Consider the following 20529-nt stretch of genomic DNA (forward strand, 5'->3'; position numbering starts at 1 on the left):
TTATTATATATTATATTATATTATTATATATATATGGGCACATTGCTGTTTATCATGGTCCTGGGTCTCAGTGTGATTTTTGCACATTGTAAATTCATGCTGCCAGTCAGATAAGATCCTATGTTGAGCCGCACGTCTGAATATATAATTAGTTACATATATCTATGTTTTTTTACAGTAATTAACGTCATAATAATCCTGACTTCTAATTTAATAGCTAATATAAATCATCTTTTAATTGATATTTCAGACATGTCCACAAACACAAAGGCAACAGTGTGTGACAGATGAAGCTGATTTTATTGATCAAGTAACATAAATAGGACGAATGTTTCACTGTACATACGCAGAGTAAAAATAAATAGAGTCACAGCAATAAATTAAAAGCAGGAATGAGTCCACGCTGCGGGTCGAATGGATATTTACACTTTTTTCTTCAGCAGCTTTCAGCCGACGCTTGGTTTCACTCTACCGTTCACATTCTTCTTTTCACATTTAACGAGTTAGAAAACGGAGAAAAGCAAAAAGCAGCGGCGGATTATTAAAAACCTTCAAGTTACACCAGCGTCCTCGCAGCTAGCAACATTTCTGTAACACGTGTTCGGTATCAAATACTTCAGATACAAAAATATCACACAGACTCTTCGCTGGACCGCTCTCAACTCGCCCCCCCCCCTCCCACCCCCCGGCCCGGCCCCCGACCTTGTGACCTCTGACCCCGCTCAGGGTGGCCTGAGGCGGCCTGGTCAGGATCAGAGGAACCAGGATCAGGATCAGCTGAGTTGGGAGCAGGTCCAGACCTTCAGTTTCTTTTTCAGGTTCTTCCTCACGTGCATACGATCATGAAGTGAAACTCGAGGACACGGACGCTGCAGGTTCTCCAGCGTGTAGCCCCCAAGAAACACGACGCCCCGGAGGCTACAGCTTTCATAGTCCAGCTCCGTGTCCATCACACCCACACACACACACACACACACACCCACACACACACACACACACAGCAGAACAAAACTACAAAAAAAAAGCAACACAAACTGATGTAAACATTATTTAGGAAAAGAAAAACAACCTGAGACTATTCCGTCGTTATCGTCCTTTAAATGTGGAGAAGCTACTGCAGCATCGGCGCCAGTGTTTTCAACGCTAAGTCTAGTTCGTCCACTAGGGGGCAGCACCAGACAAACAGGTGCCCAAAGAGCTAAAGATCTTAAACTAGGTTTATGATTCAATGTTGGAGCCGCTTTTAGCCACAAATGTAGAATCAGAACTTTAGTCTCGATGTTTTTAAGTGGGTTGATTCATTATCTTGTCCACTAGAGGGCAGAGGTTCTCCAGGTGAATTCAAGTCGAGGTCTTGTTACAGACAACTGAAAAAAAGAGGCTCGTTAAGAGGCTCTTGGTTTTCCGAAGTTTTACCAAAAACCTCAAAGACGTGTGATGGAACAAAATAAACTCTTAATGTTCGGCTAACAAGCTTTCAGTAGTAACCAGGTATTACGTCTACAGGCTAAGAGGTAGCGTATTATTAGCTAACTATGTTAAGTCAGTGGGGTAGATGCTATCAGGCTAAGGTTAGCAACAATGTTGTACTCGTTAACAGATTTCACCTCATTGCCTTCTGAACAGATGTGAGCTAAACAGAAATAACAGTCTGATTTGTCCTCGTCATGCTTCTAAACATTAGCCTAGCTAGCTCAATCCAGACAGTTGCTCGTGACCTGTTAGCATTAGCCTCAGTCTGTTAGCATTGTGTACATGGTTTAAGACCCTTTTTGTTTTAAAGGAGTCTGACAGAAACGTTAAGATGTTGATGTTCGCAAGAAGCTGCTTAGTCAGTGTTTCACAACTTCTGAAGAATCTGCAGCATTCACTACAAAACAAAACAAAACAAACAAAAAACACAATAAACGTTAAAGCAACTGGAGGACAGATTAGCTGCCACCATCTTCCCTCCAAAACCCTCCAATGAGAACAACAACTCCTCTACACCAAGAGGATCATGGGAAAATAATCTCCATTAAAGCTGCAGCTGTCCAGGAAGCATTTGACTTAGCATAGCACAAAGACTGAAAGTTAGTCTAGCTCCACCACAAGAAAGAAAAAACAACTTTTGTCTCTTTTAAAAAATGTTTTTGAAAACAAGTTATTGTAGCAGCCACCTGCAGGGCAAGCTAACAAACCCCTGTAGCTCGTAAAATAACTGTTGCTAGTGACGATGTGTTACGATAGAAGGTCGTGATTGCAACGAATCTGATTGGAGTGTTCGTGCTAAGCTACGCTACCAAATTCTGGAGCCATGTCCATGCTAAGCTACACTACCAAATTCTGGAGCCATGTCCATGCTAAGCTACACTACCACATTCTGGAGCCGTGTCCGTGCTAAGCTACACAAACACATCCCAGAGCTGTATTCATGCTAAGCTACACTAACACATCGTGAAGCCATGTTTGTGCAAAGATATGCCAGACACATCCTGGAGCCAAGTTTGTGCTAAGCTAAGCTAACACATCCTGGAGCCAAGTTTGTGCTAAGCTAAGCTAACACATCCTGGAGCCAAGTTTGTGCTAAGCTATGCTAACACATCGTGAAGCTACAGCAGTAATGCAGGAGAGGAGGCGAAAACATTGATGCTCAACATTTTGCTGAATGAACTCTTCTGTTGTCAGTTGTGAAAGTTTCTGGTCCAACCTTCAAGATGCCGCAACAACACACGCACACGCACACTCGATTACACAGATTACATTTCCCTTGAGAGTTCTGAGAGTAGACGGTCTGGAAGAAAAGCGCCGCTCTTCTCGTCTACCCAACGTCAAACTCCTCGGCTGCTGGAAGAGTCTTCACAAATGAAAAGAGTTCTGATTGCTAAACCTACACAGACACAAACGTCCCCGTTCCCTTTGTCCGGTATTCACAAGTTAAGGTAGTCCGGGTGAAATCAAAACCAGAGAAGAAGAAGCCGCCCCCGTGTCGTTGGGATGTCCAACTGGAGACTCATCTGGAGGACGTGTGTCTCTCCGGCTGAACTACATCTACTTTGTTGCCAAGCTAACGCCCCTCTATCTAGCTTGTTAGCAATCGAGTTCCAAGCTAAAGTTTCTTAAAAAGTTAACTCCTCTAAAGCTAGTTTGTTAACAACTAGCTCCTCTAATGCTAGTTTCTTAAAAAGCTAACTCCTCTCTTGAAAGTTTGTTAGCAAGCTAGCTCCTCTAAAACTAGTTTTTATAGCAAGCTAGCTCCTCTCTAGCTAATTTGTTAGCAAGCTAGCTCCACTAAAGCTAGTTTGTTAGCAAGTTAGCTCCTCTAAAGCTAGAAGAAGCCACCCTCCCATCAGCGGGACGTCCAGCCGGAGAGACACTCGGGATCAGGATGGAAACGTCCAAGGGGGAGTCGTTGAACCGAACGGCGCTTTAATATCGTGCAGCTAAAGCTTGGTGGTCAAAAACAACAGAAGCTCCTGGCGATGAGTTGAAGGTAGCGGCCAGATCCACAGAACGAAGGAGGGAAGGAGCGTCTGGGTCAGCAAAGCATCTACGACTACAAGAACTGGCGGTTTGACGTTTTTTTTTTTGTTGTTGTTTTTGTTTTTTTCTTGGGCGCTCCACTACCGGAGACCCCGGCGTCCAGAGAGCGTTGGAGCGTTTGAACCCTGGACTGGTTGAGTCCCTGGGACTGGCGGTGGATCAAGAGTCAAGACACGAGTGCAAACGAACAGAATCCAGCCCAGGCACGAATATTTCAACCCTGTGCCCCCACCCCAGGAAAAAACTTTTGGCTTTGTGGTTATGTACAGAGACGTCCCGTGGAGACAGTCTGATGTCCATCAAGCTCCCGTGGGCGTCCAGGACTGGAGGATGTTGGCGACCCAGCGCCGGCGTCTTGAGTCAGGGTCAAGTCTTCAAGCTGAGAGGAGGCGGAGCTAACCGTGGCGGTCTGCTGTGTGGATGTTTGAGTGATCGATTCAGTCAACTCTATGTTTAACTGTAGTGTGGGTGTGGCCTTCAACTAGCTCCGCCCCCTCTGTCTAGCTCCACCCCAGCTACTGGTGGACCTCATTAGCGATCAGACTGTCCTCCCCTGACTGGAAATCCGCCTCGTTGATGCTGTTCCCTCCGTTCAGCATCTCCTCGTCCTGAGACGACCCTCGGTCCTCTTCCCCGCTGCCACCGCCCGGCTCGTCTGAGTTTGGGTCCTGGAGAACCTGGGCGATGTACATCTGCTGCTGCTGCTGCTGCTGCTGCTGCTGTCGGACCACACAGAACCACAACCAGGTTACGAGCAACTACTTAGCTCATGATTACTATTTCCAAATTTAAGTTACTGTAATGGACATTGGCTACATGGCCTTTTAGATCATGACAGACACTCAGTTAGCAAAGTTATTAAATCACAAACTAATGCTCTAATAAACTCAGAATCTGGAAGTAGTTTAGTCCACCACAAACTGAAAAACTATAGAACTACATCTACTGTCTTACTTTCCTCTCACTCTAAAGCTAGTTTGTTAGCAAGCCTGCTCCTCTGTACCTAGTTAACCAACTAGCGCCTTTCTAGCTACTTTGTTAGCAAGCTAACTCCTCTAAAGCTAGTTTGTCAGCAAATTAACTTCTCCAAATCAAATTTGTTAACAAGTCAGCTCCTTTCTAGCTAGCCAACAAACTAGCTCCTCTGTAGCTAGTTTCTTAGCAAGCTAACTCCTCTAAAGCTAGTTTTTAACGGCAAAGTAACTCCTCTAGTTTGGTAACAAGCCAGCTCCTCTCTAGCTAGTTTGTTAACAAGCTAACTCCTTGGAAGCTAGTTTGTTAGCAAGTTAGCTCCTCTCTAGCTAGTGTCTTAGCAAACTAACTCCTCTGAAGCTAGTCTGTCAGCGAATTAACTTATCTAAATCTAATTTGTTAGCAAGCCAGCTCCTCTCTAGCTAGCTAACAAACTAGCTCCTCTCTAGCTAGTTTCTTAGTGAGCTAACTCCTCTAAAACTACTTTGTATGGCAAATTAACTCCTAAAGATAGCTTGTTAACAAGCCAGCTCATCTCTAGCTAGTTTGTTAACAAGCTAAATCCTCTAAAGCTAGTTTGTTAGCAAGTTAGCTCTTCGCTAGCCAGTTTCTTAGCAAGCCAGCTCATCTAAAGCTAGTTTGTTGACTATTGCATGTAAGAAATAATGAGAACATAACTCACCTGAGATTTTGTGGTCGGGGAAGACGAGGGACGAGCTGGACGTCCGTTCTCAACGGCGTCCACGTCGTTCTCCTTGGTGTCAATCTGAGACAGAGACAGTGAGACAGAGACGATGAGACATCTGATTTAACAGCTGATCGGTTCACTGTAGGATCCTGAGCCGATGTTACCTTGTAGTTGTGAGCGCTGAGGTACTTGAAGTGCCCGAAGCAGACGTGCGACAGACAGACAACGATTGTGACGATCAGCACCACCAAAGTGAACATGGAGGTTGGCGTCTGGAAGCCTGACAGCACATTAGCATTTAGCATTAGTTAGCTACATGTTACACATCCACCCACCAAACAACAATGAACCTGTCTAAATGAGTAAATGCATATCAGGTGTTTCATTGGTCGGTGCAGCAGGGGGCGGGGCTTACCTGTGCGTACAGTGGAGAAGAAGAGCAGCCAGAAAAGGCAGAGGATGGGAGCAGCCACCACCTGGGTGACAGCGCCGGAGTGGATCTTCTTGTCCAGCTTCGATGGCAGGTAGGCGTAGTACATGTTGTACCTGTCCACCAGGTGTTTGAGCAGCATATACATCAGGCCTGCAGGGGACAGGTGAGCAGAACACCTGGTTAGACCGAACTCTGGACTCAACCTGGTTTTGGCCCAACCTGCCTTTAAACTTGGGGCATGACCTGCAATTCTTAACAGCTAGCTAACAACCATCTATCTATCTATCTATCTATCCATCCATCCATCCATCCATCCATGCTGAGTGGTGACTGACCGAAGGGGACGATGATGGGGCAGGTGATGCTGTAGGCCATCACGACCGTGAATACGTTCATCATCCACGCGTACGCCGCCCCGAACTGGAACTCGTAGGCCTGATGCTGGAGGAACCAGAGAGAGCATTGGTGTCAGAACAGCGCCCCCTTCAGGCTGACATGTCAGAACTGTGAGTTGCTGTTAGCCCTTACCCTCTTGACGTTGCGGCGGTCGGCGGCGGAGCGAGCCAGGCAGAGCCGGATCATGTACATGAGCAGACCGGGAATCCTCAGCAGGTCCATTGCGTTACCAATGAAAGCGGAGGCGATGACGTAGTTGACAAAGAACGCTCCATTATCCGGCAGGAAGACGCACCTGAAGGCAACGTGAAGCATCAAAATGTACTTTTATAACTATTTATTAGTTCAAGTTTCATTGTGTTTAGGTTTGACTTAGTTGCGACTTACTCAAATCTGACTTTGGCATCAGCCAAGAACTTCTTATCAAACAACCAGCGGAAGAAAACATCCAGACTGGAAAACACAGAGTAGACGTGTAAACATTGAGACATCAGAGGTGAGAGGTCACCCAGAGGCCGATGGGTTTATCATTATTACCTGCTGAGTCCGAGAGACGGCAGCAGCAGAACCATGAAGATGAGGAAGGTGTAACATTTGTGCATCGTTGTCCGGTTTTCTCCAGACCTGCAGAAACCCGGGCAGGGGCAAATGAAGATGTAAGATGGGCAAAAGAAGCTCATACAGGGACCTCTTGATGTAAATCAAGAGGTAAGACGAGTTTAAAGTAGGTTTGGAGAAGATGCATTAGGTCAAATATGAGAAACGCAGTCGTCCAGTTTCAAATATGAGGTTTGCTGTCAAACTGGACTCGTTTTGATTTTCACTTCCAAATCTTTCGGTCTTGACTTTTTTTTGCTAATTAAGCTAACTTTGTGCTAAGCTAGATTGACAGTTTCCCCCATTTCCATTGGTCTTCCTATGCTAGGCTGTTTCCATTATTTTCAATCTTTCTGTTATACTAGGCTGACGGTTTCCACTATTGTCAACCTTTGTGCTAAGCTAGGTTAACAGTTTCTGCAATATTCAGTGTTTTAGCAAGCTAGGCTAACTATTTCCAATATTTTCAATCTTTGTGCTATGCTATGCTAACTGTTTCCACTGTCTTCAACCTTTGTGCTAAGCTACAGTGACAGTTTCCCCCATTTTCATTGGTTTTGCTATGCCAGGCTAACTGTTTCTACTATTTTCAATCTTTGTGCTAAGCTAGATTAACAGTTTCCCCCATTTTCATTGGTTTGGCTATGCTAGGCAAACCGTTTCCACTATTGTCAAACTTTGTGCTAAGTTAGATTAACAGATTCCCCTATTTTCAGTGGTTTTGTTATGCTAGGTTGACTGTTTAAGCAAGGCTAATAGTTTAGCTAGAACAAGAGGTTTCCTTGTTTTTGTGCTAAGCTAGGCTAGCAGGTCTCAGGACTGGATTGGACGCGTCTTGGGGCTTATGGTTGCCTTTTAACTGTTAACCAGCTGCATGCTAGCGTTAGTGACAGGGGGCAGAGGAAGCAGGAGTACCTGGTCCAGTGAGCCTCAAAGAAGGCAGAGTAGTAGACAATGGTGGGCAGCAGAGCAGAGAAAGCCCAGAGCAGCAGAGTGGGGAAAAACTGAGTGACGATGGGATTCTGTCCAAAAGAACAAAGAGAGAGAGCGAAAAAGAAAAAGGATCATCAGAAAGAAGATGGACAGAATTCTTGGTCAAGTGAGATGAAAAGACGGTGGGTCTGTCCTTACGTTGAGATACTCGACGGGCTTGGTGACGTTGAACTTGTCCATGGTGGAGATGATGATGGCAGGAGTGGTGAGGAAGAAGAGCAAGATGAAGAGGATGCAGTTGATGATGAAGCAGCGAATCCACCAGGAGATCCCGCCCAGCGACAAGTGTTCCCTGTAGGAAAGAGGAACAACATCAGCTGATCTCTAAGGGTACGTTTGGTGTGTTCGGTGGGTGGGGGACGTACCAGCGGACGTTCTGTGGGTCCGGTGCGTAAGAAACACTCCAGTTGTGAACGTGAAGAACTTCGCTGAACTGAGAGGAACGAGGCTCCTGGCGACATCGACAACCCTGAACCTGGCAGGCGTTGAAGTCCTTCAGAATGCTGTGGACAGAGGGGGTGGAGTCAGGCAGTTAGGAGGTGGAGTCATACAGATAGGGTGTGGGGTGGGACAGTTAGGGGTGGAGTCGGGTAGTTAAGGAGGTGGAGTCTGACCATTAGGGAGAGGAGTTAGATAGTTTGGGGTGGAGTCACACAGTTAAGGGGTGGTGTCAGATCATTAGGAGGTGGAGTCAGACCCTAAGGAGGCGGAGTCAGATCATTCGGAGGTGGAGTCAGATAGTTAGGCAGTGGGTCAGGTAGTTGAGGGGAGGAGTCAGGCAGTGAAGAGGTGGAGTCAGGTAATTAAGGGGTGGGGTCAGGTAGTAGGTGGAAACAGACAGTTATGGGGCGGAGTCAGACAGTTAGGGGTGTGGTCAAAGGAAGGATTGGGAGTGGAACAGGAACTCTACATATTATACAGACAAAAAACATCCACCGAAACAAAAACTTAAAGTAAAAGTTTTAGAGAACGTGATGACGGATGGGTGGGAGGAGCTAGAGGGAGATGAAAGGGGCGGAGTCAGGACGGGTCTTACATGGCTGTCATGGCCTCATTCTGGAAGGTGACGAAGGCCATGCCCAGAGGTTTAGTGTGGACCTTCTCCTTCTCCTTCCTGTACTCCTCCTTCAGTTTGGCCTCCCTCTTAGTGTAGTAGCTAACGGCCTCCTCCTGCAGGACGCACATGCTAACAGTTAACATGTTAACATGCTTATGTTAAACGACTAACACATTTAATATTTAACTTACTAACATTTAACATGCTAGTGAAGGTTTGTTGCTAACTCTGGCTTCTAGTTAACGTTAATTATAATAACTCTTTAGTGGAACGTGGCTTTAGACTCTGTATTATCGTCACCTCCTCGCAGCCGGTGATGGCGCAGCAGCAGAGGTGTCCGCAGGGTTTGGGGTTGATCATGGTGGGAACGTGTTCCTTCGCCATCAGGTCAGTGAAGAACTTCTTACTGCGCTCCGTCTTCTTCCTGCAAAGACAAAGTCCAGACGTTCAGACAGCCACGATGCTGATGAAGAAGACGTGATCGGTGGGGGTTCGTTCTCCCACCTCTCAGCGTTCAGAGCCATGAGTCTGGCCACGTTGTAGCAGATCCGAGCCTCCAGCACGGTGCAGTTCTCGTACGCCTGTCTGTAAACGAGAGGAACCACAATGTCAGTCTGAAGCCTCTGAGACAAATGTTTAAATGTCAGGATGAGGACGAGGACTCACTCAAAGTGTTGTTTGATCTGAGTCTCCTCAGCGTATTTAGAGATGCCGTTAATGAATAAAGTGCGTTTCACCTGCAAGAAAACACCACTCCTATCATTAAAACAACAGTAAAAGAGCATTTACAGACCCAAGTTCTGATCTGGTCCCTGATCTGCTGTCTTACCAGGTCGTCCTCTTTGTAGTGCATCTTGGACGTATGTCTCCTCATGCTGTAGACGGTCAGGAGCAGATACATGAAGGCAAACGTCGTATGGAGCCACAACAAGTTCGTCCTAAAAGACAAAACATACATTTCTGTTTAAATCAGAATATCTCCAGAGCTAGCAATAGCTTCTGATATAGATAACACTTTCCCCTACATTCAACCTTTGCGCTAAGGTAAGCTAACAGTTTCCCCTGTTTTCAGTATATTCGCTAAGCTAAGATTACAGTTTCCTCCGATTTCAGTATTTATGCTAAGCGAAGTTAATAGTTTCCCATGTTTTCAGTCTTTATGCTAAGCTAGGTTAACATTTTCAGATGATTTCAGTCTTTGTGCTAAGCTAGTTTAACACTTTCCCCTAGTTTCAGTCTTTGTGCTAAGCTAGTTTAACATTTTTGTCAGTTTTCACTCTGTGCTAAGCTAAGCTAATATTTTCACCCTATTTTCAGTATTTGTGCTAAGTTAGGGTAAGCTTTTCCCTGGTTTCAGTATCTGTGATATGCTAGACTAACAGTTTCCCCCTTTTTTAGTATTTGTGCTAAGCTAAGCTAACAGTTTCCCCTGGATTTAGTGTTTATGTTAAGCTAAACGAACAGTTTCGCCCTGGTTTCAGTATTTGTGCTAAGCTACACTATCAGTTTCTGATGATCCTCTTCTCGTGGACTCACCCAGACTTCAGGTTTGCTATCGTGGTGCGTCCAAAGCTGTAAGCGTTGTTTTCTGAAAGAAACAAGAATTCATCAGGAAACTTCGTCACACAAATAATAATAAACAAAAACAACACGTCCCGATCTTCTCACTACGACACATCCAGAGTTTAGAGGCGACATGAATCTACTGAACAGCTCCTTCAGCTAGGACATCGTCCTGAAGTCCCTGGATCGTCCACAAAGAGACAGACGGTCACTAAACGACAAGCGGTTTCCTGGTTGGACAAAACAACTGAAGATGGGACGTCCATCAGAAGGTCCAACATCAGGTTGGTGTCTCCTTGACGTCTCTTTGTATTCATCTTTGTCTCTTTGTAGTATTGTTATGTCTCTTTGAAGTTGTATTGTCTCTTCAAAGTTGTCTCTTGCCTCTTTGTAGTCATCTCACATCTCTTTGAAGTTGTCTCTTGTCTCTTGTCTCTAGTCGCCCTTATATCTTTGAGGTCGTCTCTTTGTAGTCCTGTTATGTCCCTTTGTAGTTGTCTCTTATCTCTTCGCGGTCTTCTGTTGTCTCTCCAGTCTCGTCCTCTACTGACTACACCACCACGGCTCTACCATCAGACACCAGTCAGCCAATCACAGGTCTACAGGTGTTACCTTCTCTGGACGGAGGTCCAGGAGCTCCGTGGATGAGGAAAGCGTCTTTACTGATAATTCTGACTACAACCAGACACAAGACGACAACGTGAGACCAGAGACCAGTGGTTCAACCCTCGGCTCCAGACCGGCGGCAGCACTTACCCAGCAGGTCTCCAGAGAAGTTAACGGGTAGGACGATGCCCACGGAGAGGACCCCGACCACGACCAGCAGCCCGATGATGTGACGCTGGAAGGACAAGTAGTGAACGGCGTCCTCGCCACATTTCTCTCTGATCTCCTCGTCCCTGGAGGACAGAGACAAGTGGTGAGTTCACTGACTCCAATATCAGTGTCAAATCAGTGTCTGTGATGAGTTTGCTGACTCTAATAACAGTGGGACAAATCAGCGTCTGTGGTGAGTTCACTGACTTATAACAGTGGGACAAATCAGCGTCTGTGGTGAGTTCACTGACTTATAACAGTAGGACAAATCAATGTCTGTGATGAGTTTGCTGATTCCAACAACAATGGGACAAATAAGCGTCTGTGGTGAGTTTGCTGACTGTAAGGACAGTGGGACAAATCAGTTTCATACTCACTTTATTCTGAAAATGGCCGTCAGCCACGAGCAGAAGCCCTGAAACAAAGAGGCGAAGACGAAAAATCAGAGTCCAAACCGCAGGCAAAGAACTAAACGCATCAAAGAATTTACAGTAAATAAATAAAACAATTCATCAGGAGCAGAAAGTTAATGAATGTTTGACTTTGATTTATTTTTAATTCTAAACGAGTGGGCGGAGCCTCGGCCGATGACCGGCGGTCTCAGGATGACCCTCCTCTGAGCCGCTGGTGTTAAACTGGATTATGATCAACAGATTTAGACAAACAGGAACCAGCTGAGCTACACTTTCACTACACAAAACTAACACACAAACTACACAGTAAAATAAACTCCTACAACTAAATACAACTAAAACAGTTTGATGATGTTCACAAAGCATCAAACAATCATGTGTATTTTTCTAAGGACAGGAACTACAAATTATCTTTGGAAACAAAGATGGAGGAAAACGTCTTCTTCTTCTTCTTCTTCTTCTACTGTTCTGTGACCAGATCAGACTGAATGACTGGTCCGAGAGGAGGAAGATGAAGATGACGGAGTGATGAAGCTTACGTTGTCTCTCTGGTCGAAGTCGACGGAGCTCGACACGGAGGTGAGGCGTTCATAGCGGTCTGGCGTTTCCGAGTGCATCGCAGAGGCAACGCTGCGGACAGAGACAGACGGACAGGAAGGGAGGAGTTAGCTAGCCGTTAGCATGTAGCCGCTGTGACCTCCGACCTCTTAGTGGACTCCAGAGGGCGCTGATGGGGACACAAACACGGACTGGGCTGTGATCTGAAAACCTCTGAGGTGTTTCCAGATGTAAAGCTTCCTACCGTCACAACTGGAGACGCCTACACACACATCCATCCTGAGACAGCTTACTAGCTCACTAGCTTACTAGCTAGCTAGCTAGCACATCACAGGGTCCACAACCGACACGTTAGCAGCCCGTTACCTTTTCACTGGTTCATAGTTATCTCGGTCTCGTCTTCGGCTGAGTTCGTTACAAACGGAGAGAGGTGTTAGCATTACGTCTGTTAGCATTAGCATTAGCACCCACAAATCGTGACACAAAGACACTGTAAACACACAGCATTAATGTTTATGGGGGGGGGGGCTAGTTAGTGCCACTGCTGTCAGCCCTGTTAGCATTAGCTTTAAAGGGGAAATGAAACGTACGTGTATTGATTCTTGTACTGAGAATTATATAATAACACACCTTTGCTAAAGTCAAATATTAGAAAGTATATTTTTTCACGACTATATTTCGCGCCATTTTGAAGTGAGGTAATCGAATGTGTCACAGAATTGGTTGGATCAGTCTGAACGAAGGGTTAAATGGAAAGAGATCTTGAGCCCGGTTTGAATTCTACTGGTCTAATGCTAATATAGAGCAACAACTTACTTACACTGCATATTTTTAATATATTTTTTACATTGTTTTGTGTATTGTTATTCTAATTGCCTGCATTCCTCTTTCTTCTGAACACTGGTACATTAGGAGTAGGAGCTGCTGTAATAAAAACGTCCCCTTAGGATCAGTAAAGCGATTCTGATTCTGATTATGCTTCTGCACTGATACGATGTGGAAACTGAGCAGTGGAACCATTAAGAGCCACAGTGAAAGTGGTGGTTTTGAGAGAAGAGCGTGTTGGTGTCAGTGTGGCTGTTGTTGTTATTATTGGACCATTTAATCATTATTGGACCATTTAATAAAACTCATTCCAGTTCAGGGGCCACATTCAGCCCAATTTGATCTCAACCAGGCCAGTAACACAACAGAATAATAACCTACAAATATTTGTTTTAGTGCAAAGAAGAATACGTAAATTAGGAGAATGCTTACATCTAATAAACTATCCTTCAGAAAAATGGAAATTCTTAAGGAAATTCCTGTGGGATGTTTGTTTGACACCTGTTGTTTTAAGTTTCAGAGTTGGAGCCGAAGCATGAGGCGGAGTCTTAACGTGACTCCACCCACTAAACAGCTTTAATTAACACTTAGATTGTAATTTATGGTAATAATGAATAAACTGGTCTCCATTAAAGACAATCACATCCACTACACCAAACACTAGAGCAGCTCATTGTCCAGCAAACTGAGTCATACTGAACGCTACAGAACCTCTTTTACACCAAACTCTATCCAGCTTTTTGCAGCAACTGAGCTACTAGGACCAATTAATTTCCCTTGTGGATCATTAAAGTCTACGATGGCGCTGCCCATGTTAAAAAAAACACATAACGGCCGCTGTATTTTCTCCTTATAAGCAACATTTGTTTTATATATTGTTGATGAGACCAGAACTCCGTGTATAAAACGCAGTTTACTTGATTGAGTGCTTCATTTCCCCCTTTAAAGTTTTGTGCTACACAAACCAGCGGCGCTAACAACCCTCCACCTGCACACACACAGTCGTTAGTGCAGCGATCAGAAAGCTGAACCCTGTTAATGAAACCAGAGGAAGACGTTAGCACACCGACACGGAGGCAGCGACGTACTATTCCCGCTCCTCCAGGTCGCTGAAGCGCTTCTTCAGTCTTCAGGAGGAAAAACAGAAGGATGATTAAAAAGTTCAAGTGTCAAACTCGTTGTAAACAAGAACATCCATCAGGAAGTAAAAGTTAAGACTCGACTGCGTTTACGTTCCTGTCCTCCGGCCTCAGGGGGCAGTAATGAGACGAAGAGGAAACGCTTCAAATACAAATGTTTTTGGGAAACGTGGACAGAGTTCAGACAAGCACCAAAATCTTAATTTACCTGTCGGCGTCGGTGACCAGCGCCAGGCGGCCATAGTCCCACGCAACCTTCCTCAAAATGGAAAAGACGAAGAGGAGCACCTGGAGGAGGAGGAGGAGGAGAAGGAGGAGGAGGAGGAGGAGAAGGAGGAGGATGAGAAGTTTGTGACATTTTTTTTCAAAAATAAATCAAGTCACAAGTGCATCGCCATCTGCAGCGCTGACTTTTCCAACAGTCATTGAACACCACAACAAGAACTAAATAACACAGATGGACATTAGCATGCCACATTCAGCCCAATTTGATCCCAACCAGGCTTGACCAGTAACACAACAGAATAATAGCCTACAAATCATTTTTTCCCCCATTTGTTTTAGTAAAAAGAAGAACAAATAAATTAGGAGAATGCTTATATTTAATAAACCATCCTTCAAAAAAATGTAATTTCTTAAGAAAAATATGTGTTCTGTCCACCTCTCTTAGTAAAACAGTGGATTACAAATAAGATTTAACAGATTTAACATTTTCCTGCCACGGGCCAGATTAGACGCTGTGGTGGGCCTCATGTAGCCTGTGGGCCACATGTTTGACACCTGTGGTTTGAAGTGTTAGTTTCAGCCATTGCGTTTACATGCACAGCTTAATTGAGCTTTTCTCAAAAAACTTTCTGACTATAGTCCTTGTCCCAGTTCACATGCAGCGGAGAAAATGGAATAACTGACAGGAACATATCCTCCTCCTCCACACTAGGTGGCGATATGTGTCTTTACAGCGGTTTAATACCACGTTAATACTTTCCGCAACTGTCAATATTCTTAGCAGGTCATATTTGATACATAACACTTAACAGATGACAGTTTCTTTGTTACAGACTTACAGAATTTACTAAAATGTCTATTTTTGTTGCATCAAAATATCTGTTCTTGACTATGTCATTTTTACACATTTTAAATTGCAAACACATAAAATTTAACTAACTTAATATAAGGGTCAACACAGACAACAAGTTGTTGCCACGCGCACGTAAAACTAAAGATGCACACGACGTCAAGACTGTTCTATTTAGACGCGTTTGTCGTCCACGTCTGTGGACGCGGGGCCTTGTCGGGTCTCGTGGCGGCGACTCACCAGGAAGCACATGAAGTCGAGGGCGAGGACGGTGGGAACGCCACCGAAGGGGAGCCCCTGCAGCACGGTGCTGCGGATCCGGGCCGAGTAGCAATAGTCCTTGGACTCACTGTTGGCCGAGCAGTTGTCCTGACCGCTGCACGCCTGGCTGCTGCCGGATATCGCCATGGTAACGATCAGCACTCTGAGCATGCTCACTGCAGCATCCTCGCTGAGAATCTGTGGGAGGGAAGAGAGAAAAGGGAAAAACGTCGGTGTTAGCGAGTGCGAAGAAACCTCAGCTTTATTTTCTCAACCAATCAGAGACTGGAGGGAGGAACCAGGAACCAGGAACCAGGAACCTCTTCTTCCACGAAAATAACTTCCTGTTTTATACGAGTTTAAACGACTCGGGGTCTGTTTGAATTGTTCCAAACAGGCGACAATACTTGATGTATCAGAAATGCTAATAGAGATGCTAATGGTAATGCTGATGGGATGTGCAGTTTGTTTCCTGCACATATAGACCTGTAAAACATCACCAGATTCAAGTTAAATCAATAAAACAGGAAGAGTCGTCCTCGGTCAGGGTGGGGGGGTGAAATTCATTTTAGTTCAGGGGCCACATTCAGCCCAGTTTGACCTCAAGCGGACAGGAAGTAACGTTATAGCATAACAACCTATAAATAACATCAACGCCAGATTGTTTTAGTACGTACTGTTACTTATCATAACAGGAAACTGTGGGTAAAACTCATCAGAAAACCTGCTTGGCCACAAACTGGTGCAACTAATTTCCATTAATGTCTTTCTTTTCTTTTTGGATATGATCTTAATGACTTCTTATTTTCACATGAAGCAAATTCATCCCACAGGCCAGATTGAATCGTCTGGTGTGCCGAAACTGGCCCGCGGGCCGTATGTTTGCCACCCCTGTTCTAGGTACTCTGTATCATCAGCTAACTAGCCAACTACATTTCCCAGCAGCCTGAGCAAGCTGAGTGCTTCCCCCCTTTGACCCAGTGATCCCCCGACCGCAGCTCCTGACCCACCTCCTTCTGCTCTGGCGGCGCTGGTGACAAAAAGAAAATGACGAAAACGGTTCGGTCAGAAAAAAAAGAGGAAGAGGAAGAACAAAGAAAGAAAAAAAAAAGAAGAAAGTCTGTGTTTGATGATTAGATGTTTGGTGGGGCCCCCCTGACTGTAGCTGAGGTCCAGGGGCCCCTGAAGCAGCAACGAACTACAATCAGATAGATTCTTAATGGACTTCTGAATGGAGCTGTTTAATGGGAGGCTTAGTGTGACGGTCCTATAGGGGGCGCTGCCTCGGCCGAAGTCTCTGGAATATTCCTCCCGTCTGCCATCATTCAGACCCCCCCCCCCCACCTCCCCTCCACACCGTCCACCCGTCCAAACCCCCCCATCCTGTTGCCATGGCGCAGCAGCAGCATGACTCATCTGAAGCCTCCAGTCTCAGAGCTGCACTGCAACACTGACGGAGCTCCTCCTCCTCCTCCTCCTCCTCCTCCTCCTCCAGCCTCACACTGACCCTGGTTACTTTCCCCTCAGCTAGCTTAGCTCCGTTAGCTTAGCTTTAGCCACAGCGTGCGTGTGCTGCTTGATGTAAACGCTGTGGAGAGAGACACGTGCAGGGCCGAGATAACGGCGCAGGAGATAAAGAGGCGACAGGGAGGAGGACGTTTGATATTCACCCTCAGGACGTCGCTGCCTCCTCCAACACACAAACACACAAACACAGGCCTGACCGGAGCTGTGACGGACGGGAACCTGGACCCGTCTGTCCGTTTATTCCTGAAGACGTTGAAGAGACGGAGTCACCGACCGGACGACTCTCTGACTGATCTCTGACGCTCTACAACATAAACGTCACCTAGAACCAGCGAACTGAGACAGGCTGTTTGGTTCGCTCACCAACAAAACTCCAGATCTGCGCTCGCTTCGTTTAGCCACGAGGAAAAATACCAGAGAACCAACTCAAAATACCCCCCAAACCACGTTAATGTCACCTCCTTCCTCTGGTTAATGTGAACACACATCAAAGACCCCACTGACCAGAAGAGGAGATGAACTCATTCATTCAACCTTCCTTCCTTCCTTCCTACCTCTCATCTGCCCTTCTTTCCTGCTTCCTTCCATCCATCCTTATTTATTTACATTCCTCCATTTACTGTTGATTCCTTGCATCCTCCTTCTCTTCTTCCTTCCTTCCTTCCTAACATAAATTCAAACGTTAACTTGTTTCCGTCTTGTTCTTTAATCTGGATCATGTCTCCAAGTCAACAACCATCATGTTCCTGGTTCTGGTCCAGTTGTAGGTAGAGATCCATCCACACTATGTTCTACTGACCACATGGTGGCGCTGCTGCTGCTGCTTAAAGACACACACTTCAGGCCGGGGACACATTTTAATAAATACCAGGTAGTTATTGATGGATCAGGTGAGACCAGATGTTGATGTGACGACTAAAACAATAAACTGAAGTAGCTTTAAGTTAATGACTCTTTCTAGTCTTTATTGAATCAAACACAAAGCTAATAGTACCAGCTAATAGCATGCTAGCAACACGTTAACAGACTGTGACCTTCCCATAATGCACCTGGATATAAACTCTATTTGACTCAAAGCGAGACCCCTGAAGACGTCTGATCCTTTTCCTTCAACATCCATTAACTGGTTTGGATTCGTTTTCACAGAAGAAATTCGCTCCAACGCGAATGTGATGATTATAACTGACATGATGCATTCAAGTGCCATCAAACAAAACAGATTTTCCTAACTGACAGAGGTCAGTGAAGGCAGCGTTACTCCAGGTCCTCTTTCAAGAGTAGGATTTCAGAGCTTCAACTATAAATGACAACAAAACAGAAACGGTGACAGATGTTCTCTCACAAAAAAGTATTATTTTATATCCTAACAAGTCAAGATAGTTCACTGGTGATGATTTAAGACCATTTTTATTATGAATGGATCAACTGATCAGTGAACAAAATGTCAGAGAGAGAGAAAACTGTAACTGAAACAACAACAACAACAACAAAAAACTCTTAACTGTGAGAAGAAGCCAGTTATTTCCCCATTCGACCGACTACTCAGTTAATCAATGAATCATTGATGCTGTAATCTGATGAAGGTTTTAATGCTGCTCTCTGGGCCCATGTGAATCAGCTGTGTGACGTTTACTGACCCACATCTGTCAGATCATATCAGAGAACGCATCAGAGGTCTCATTTAAAGATGGCCGCCTCCAACTGGAGCTTCGTCGTTCCGGTTTTTCCAATCGAGTGAAACCGGAACCGTTAAGATCAAAAACGCGACGACAAAAAACAAAAAAAAAACAAAAACAAAAAAACGTTGTGATGTCATTGTACTGTTACGTCACACTTTTATGTTGAATTGTTACGTTAAAAATGTATGTTCTCTTTTGTTAAACTGTTGCAATAAATTGTTACGCTACAATATTAAGTTAAAACTGTACGTTAAACTGTTAAGACCGTTGTAAAAAAAAAAGTTACACTAAAAGTTTACGTTGCAATAAATTGTTGTGTTACAATATTATGTTAGAAGTTTAGGTTTTACTTAAAACGATTATCGTAACATTGTTTAACCGTTAAACCGTGGAATTGTTACGCGAGGTGCTGAGGAACTTCACGACCTCGGGGAACTTTTCGCGGTTGCGTTGTCATTGTGAGAAGTGACAACAGTTAAATAATAACAACAAATGTCATTACACATTATCTCAGTGGCTCGAGCGTTTCTTCAAAGCTAACATTTAGAGCGGCTGTTCGCGCGCATGTTCTACTAATCACAGCTCGCTGACGTCACCGCCGGTTCCTGGTGTTCTGGGGAAAGTTCCTGCTCTGCTACTAGCTACTGAAGAAGGAACCAAGAACCATGACGGTTGACTGAACCAATAAATAACAGCTGACCTTATTCAACGCTTCTTCTTTTTTTTTTTTTTGGATAACCAATAAATACAAATTTGAATTCATCTTTAAATAACAACTTCATAAGAATTAATCAGAAATAAATACTCAGTTTATCAGACTCAGTGATTGATAATTCACTCATTCAGATCAGACTAATGATCCGTTCATTATTTATTATTTACTGATCGATTGACTGATTGACTGGTTAATCGATGACTGGTTAATCGATCGGTCTGATGCTGCAGCTCTGACCCGGTTCCTTCTGTCATTTTCCTGCAGGATGAAGCTGCGGCCCTGTTGCACCTGCAGCCCGGCCGACATCATCCGCGGCCTCCGGACAACAAAAGCCCCAAATCCGCCTCGGATGTCGGACCCGAGGGGCTCTGGAGGGAGCGGAGCGCTGCGTCGGTCTGAGACCTCAATACGGCCGCAGACGGACGGACAGCAGCGTGTCCTCTGCGCACACATTATGTAACCACACGCACATGCACACGCACACACGCACACCAATAAGAACGGAACCGGGCCGGACGGATGCTGTGTGTCCGGGCGGAACCAGCGGGCAGAGCCACGGACACAGGCCAACGGAGAGGCTGCATTAGCGGCCTGTCCGCCGCTAATCAGCCGCTCAGCAGATCAAACAAAGCCGCCTTATAATAAACCCGAGCATAGAGCTCGTAATAAATAAACCCAATTAGAATAAAGCCGGTACCTGAGCATCCAAAGCCTCTCCTCCTCTCCTCCCGTCAACCCTCAAATATTTTTCACTGCAGGGAAAAAAAAAAAGAGGAAAAAAAAAAAAACAACCAATTAAATCCTCGCAAATCCGCCGCCGCCGCCGCCCCGGCCGCGTCCCGCCGCCATCCCGGAGAAAAAAAAACGCTGATTCAGGCCGCGACGAGGTAGAGCCGTCGCTGGGGGTCACGGGGAGAATCCTGCCGCAGGAGCGCGTCCGTCCGCCGGTCACCGAGTCCGCTGTGAGCCGCTGCTGCTCCGCCGGGTGTCGGTGTGAAAATGGAGGCGGTCGAAGAGGAGGAGGAGGAGGAGGAGGGGGAGCAGCACCGACCCGCGGCCACCGACAGGGGGCGACACCTTCCCTTCACAATAAGAGTGCACCTGCCTCTTCGGAAGTTTCTATTAATAATTATTAACTCAGACACTGAAACACTGACACTGATATAATAAATGATATAACTGATACACAAACTAACCCTCAGAACCAGCCTCAGCTTCTCATTAGTCAGGATTCCTCTTCTCCCTGGAAAGTCTGGGTCAGAATAAGACACAAAGAACGGGGCAAACCATGGACTGTATA

The 20529-nt window shown here is 45.4% G+C and overlaps 1 protein-coding gene across 6 annotated transcripts; it reads right to left on the reverse strand.

Moving 5' to 3' along the window:
- Positions 1-281: 281 nt before the first annotated feature.
- LOC125004038 (CSC1-like protein 2) lies at positions 282-20243 on the reverse strand. Of its 6 annotated transcripts, none has more exons than XM_047578374.1 (24): positions 19927-20243; positions 15288-15506; positions 14181-14260; positions 13922-13960; positions 11990-12080; positions 11415-11452; positions 10978-11120; positions 10195-10246; positions 9488-9596; positions 9325-9395; positions 9163-9243; positions 8959-9082; positions 8638-8771; positions 7967-8104; positions 7740-7893; positions 7524-7630; positions 6549-6635; positions 6399-6464; positions 6144-6306; positions 5951-6056; positions 5598-5765; positions 5347-5462; positions 5177-5260; positions 282-4238 (listed from the first exon to the last, which is right to left on the reverse strand). In XM_047578374.1, exons 2-24 carry the CDS (start codon positions 15477-15479, stop codon positions 4038-4040), a joined length of 2544 nt encoding a protein of 847 aa, XP_047434330.1. In that variant the 5' UTR covers positions 15480-15506; positions 19927-20243; the 3' UTR covers positions 282-4037. The 6 variants fall into 6 exon arrangements, with proteins under 6 accessions (XP_047434330.1, XP_047434328.1, XP_047434329.1 ...); XM_047578372.1 differs by having other exon boundaries at positions 282-4241; XM_047578373.1 differs by lacking the exon at positions 19927-20243 and adding an exon at positions 16319-16545 and having other exon boundaries at positions 282-4241.
- Positions 20244-20529: the final 286 nt, after the last annotated feature.

This window comes from Mugil cephalus, chromosome 2 (genome assembly GCF_022458985.1).
Source record: "Mugil cephalus isolate CIBA_MC_2020 chromosome 2, CIBA_Mcephalus_1.1, whole genome shotgun sequence".
Lineage (NCBI taxonomy): Eukaryota > Metazoa > Chordata > Actinopteri > Mugiliformes > Mugilidae > Mugil > Mugil cephalus.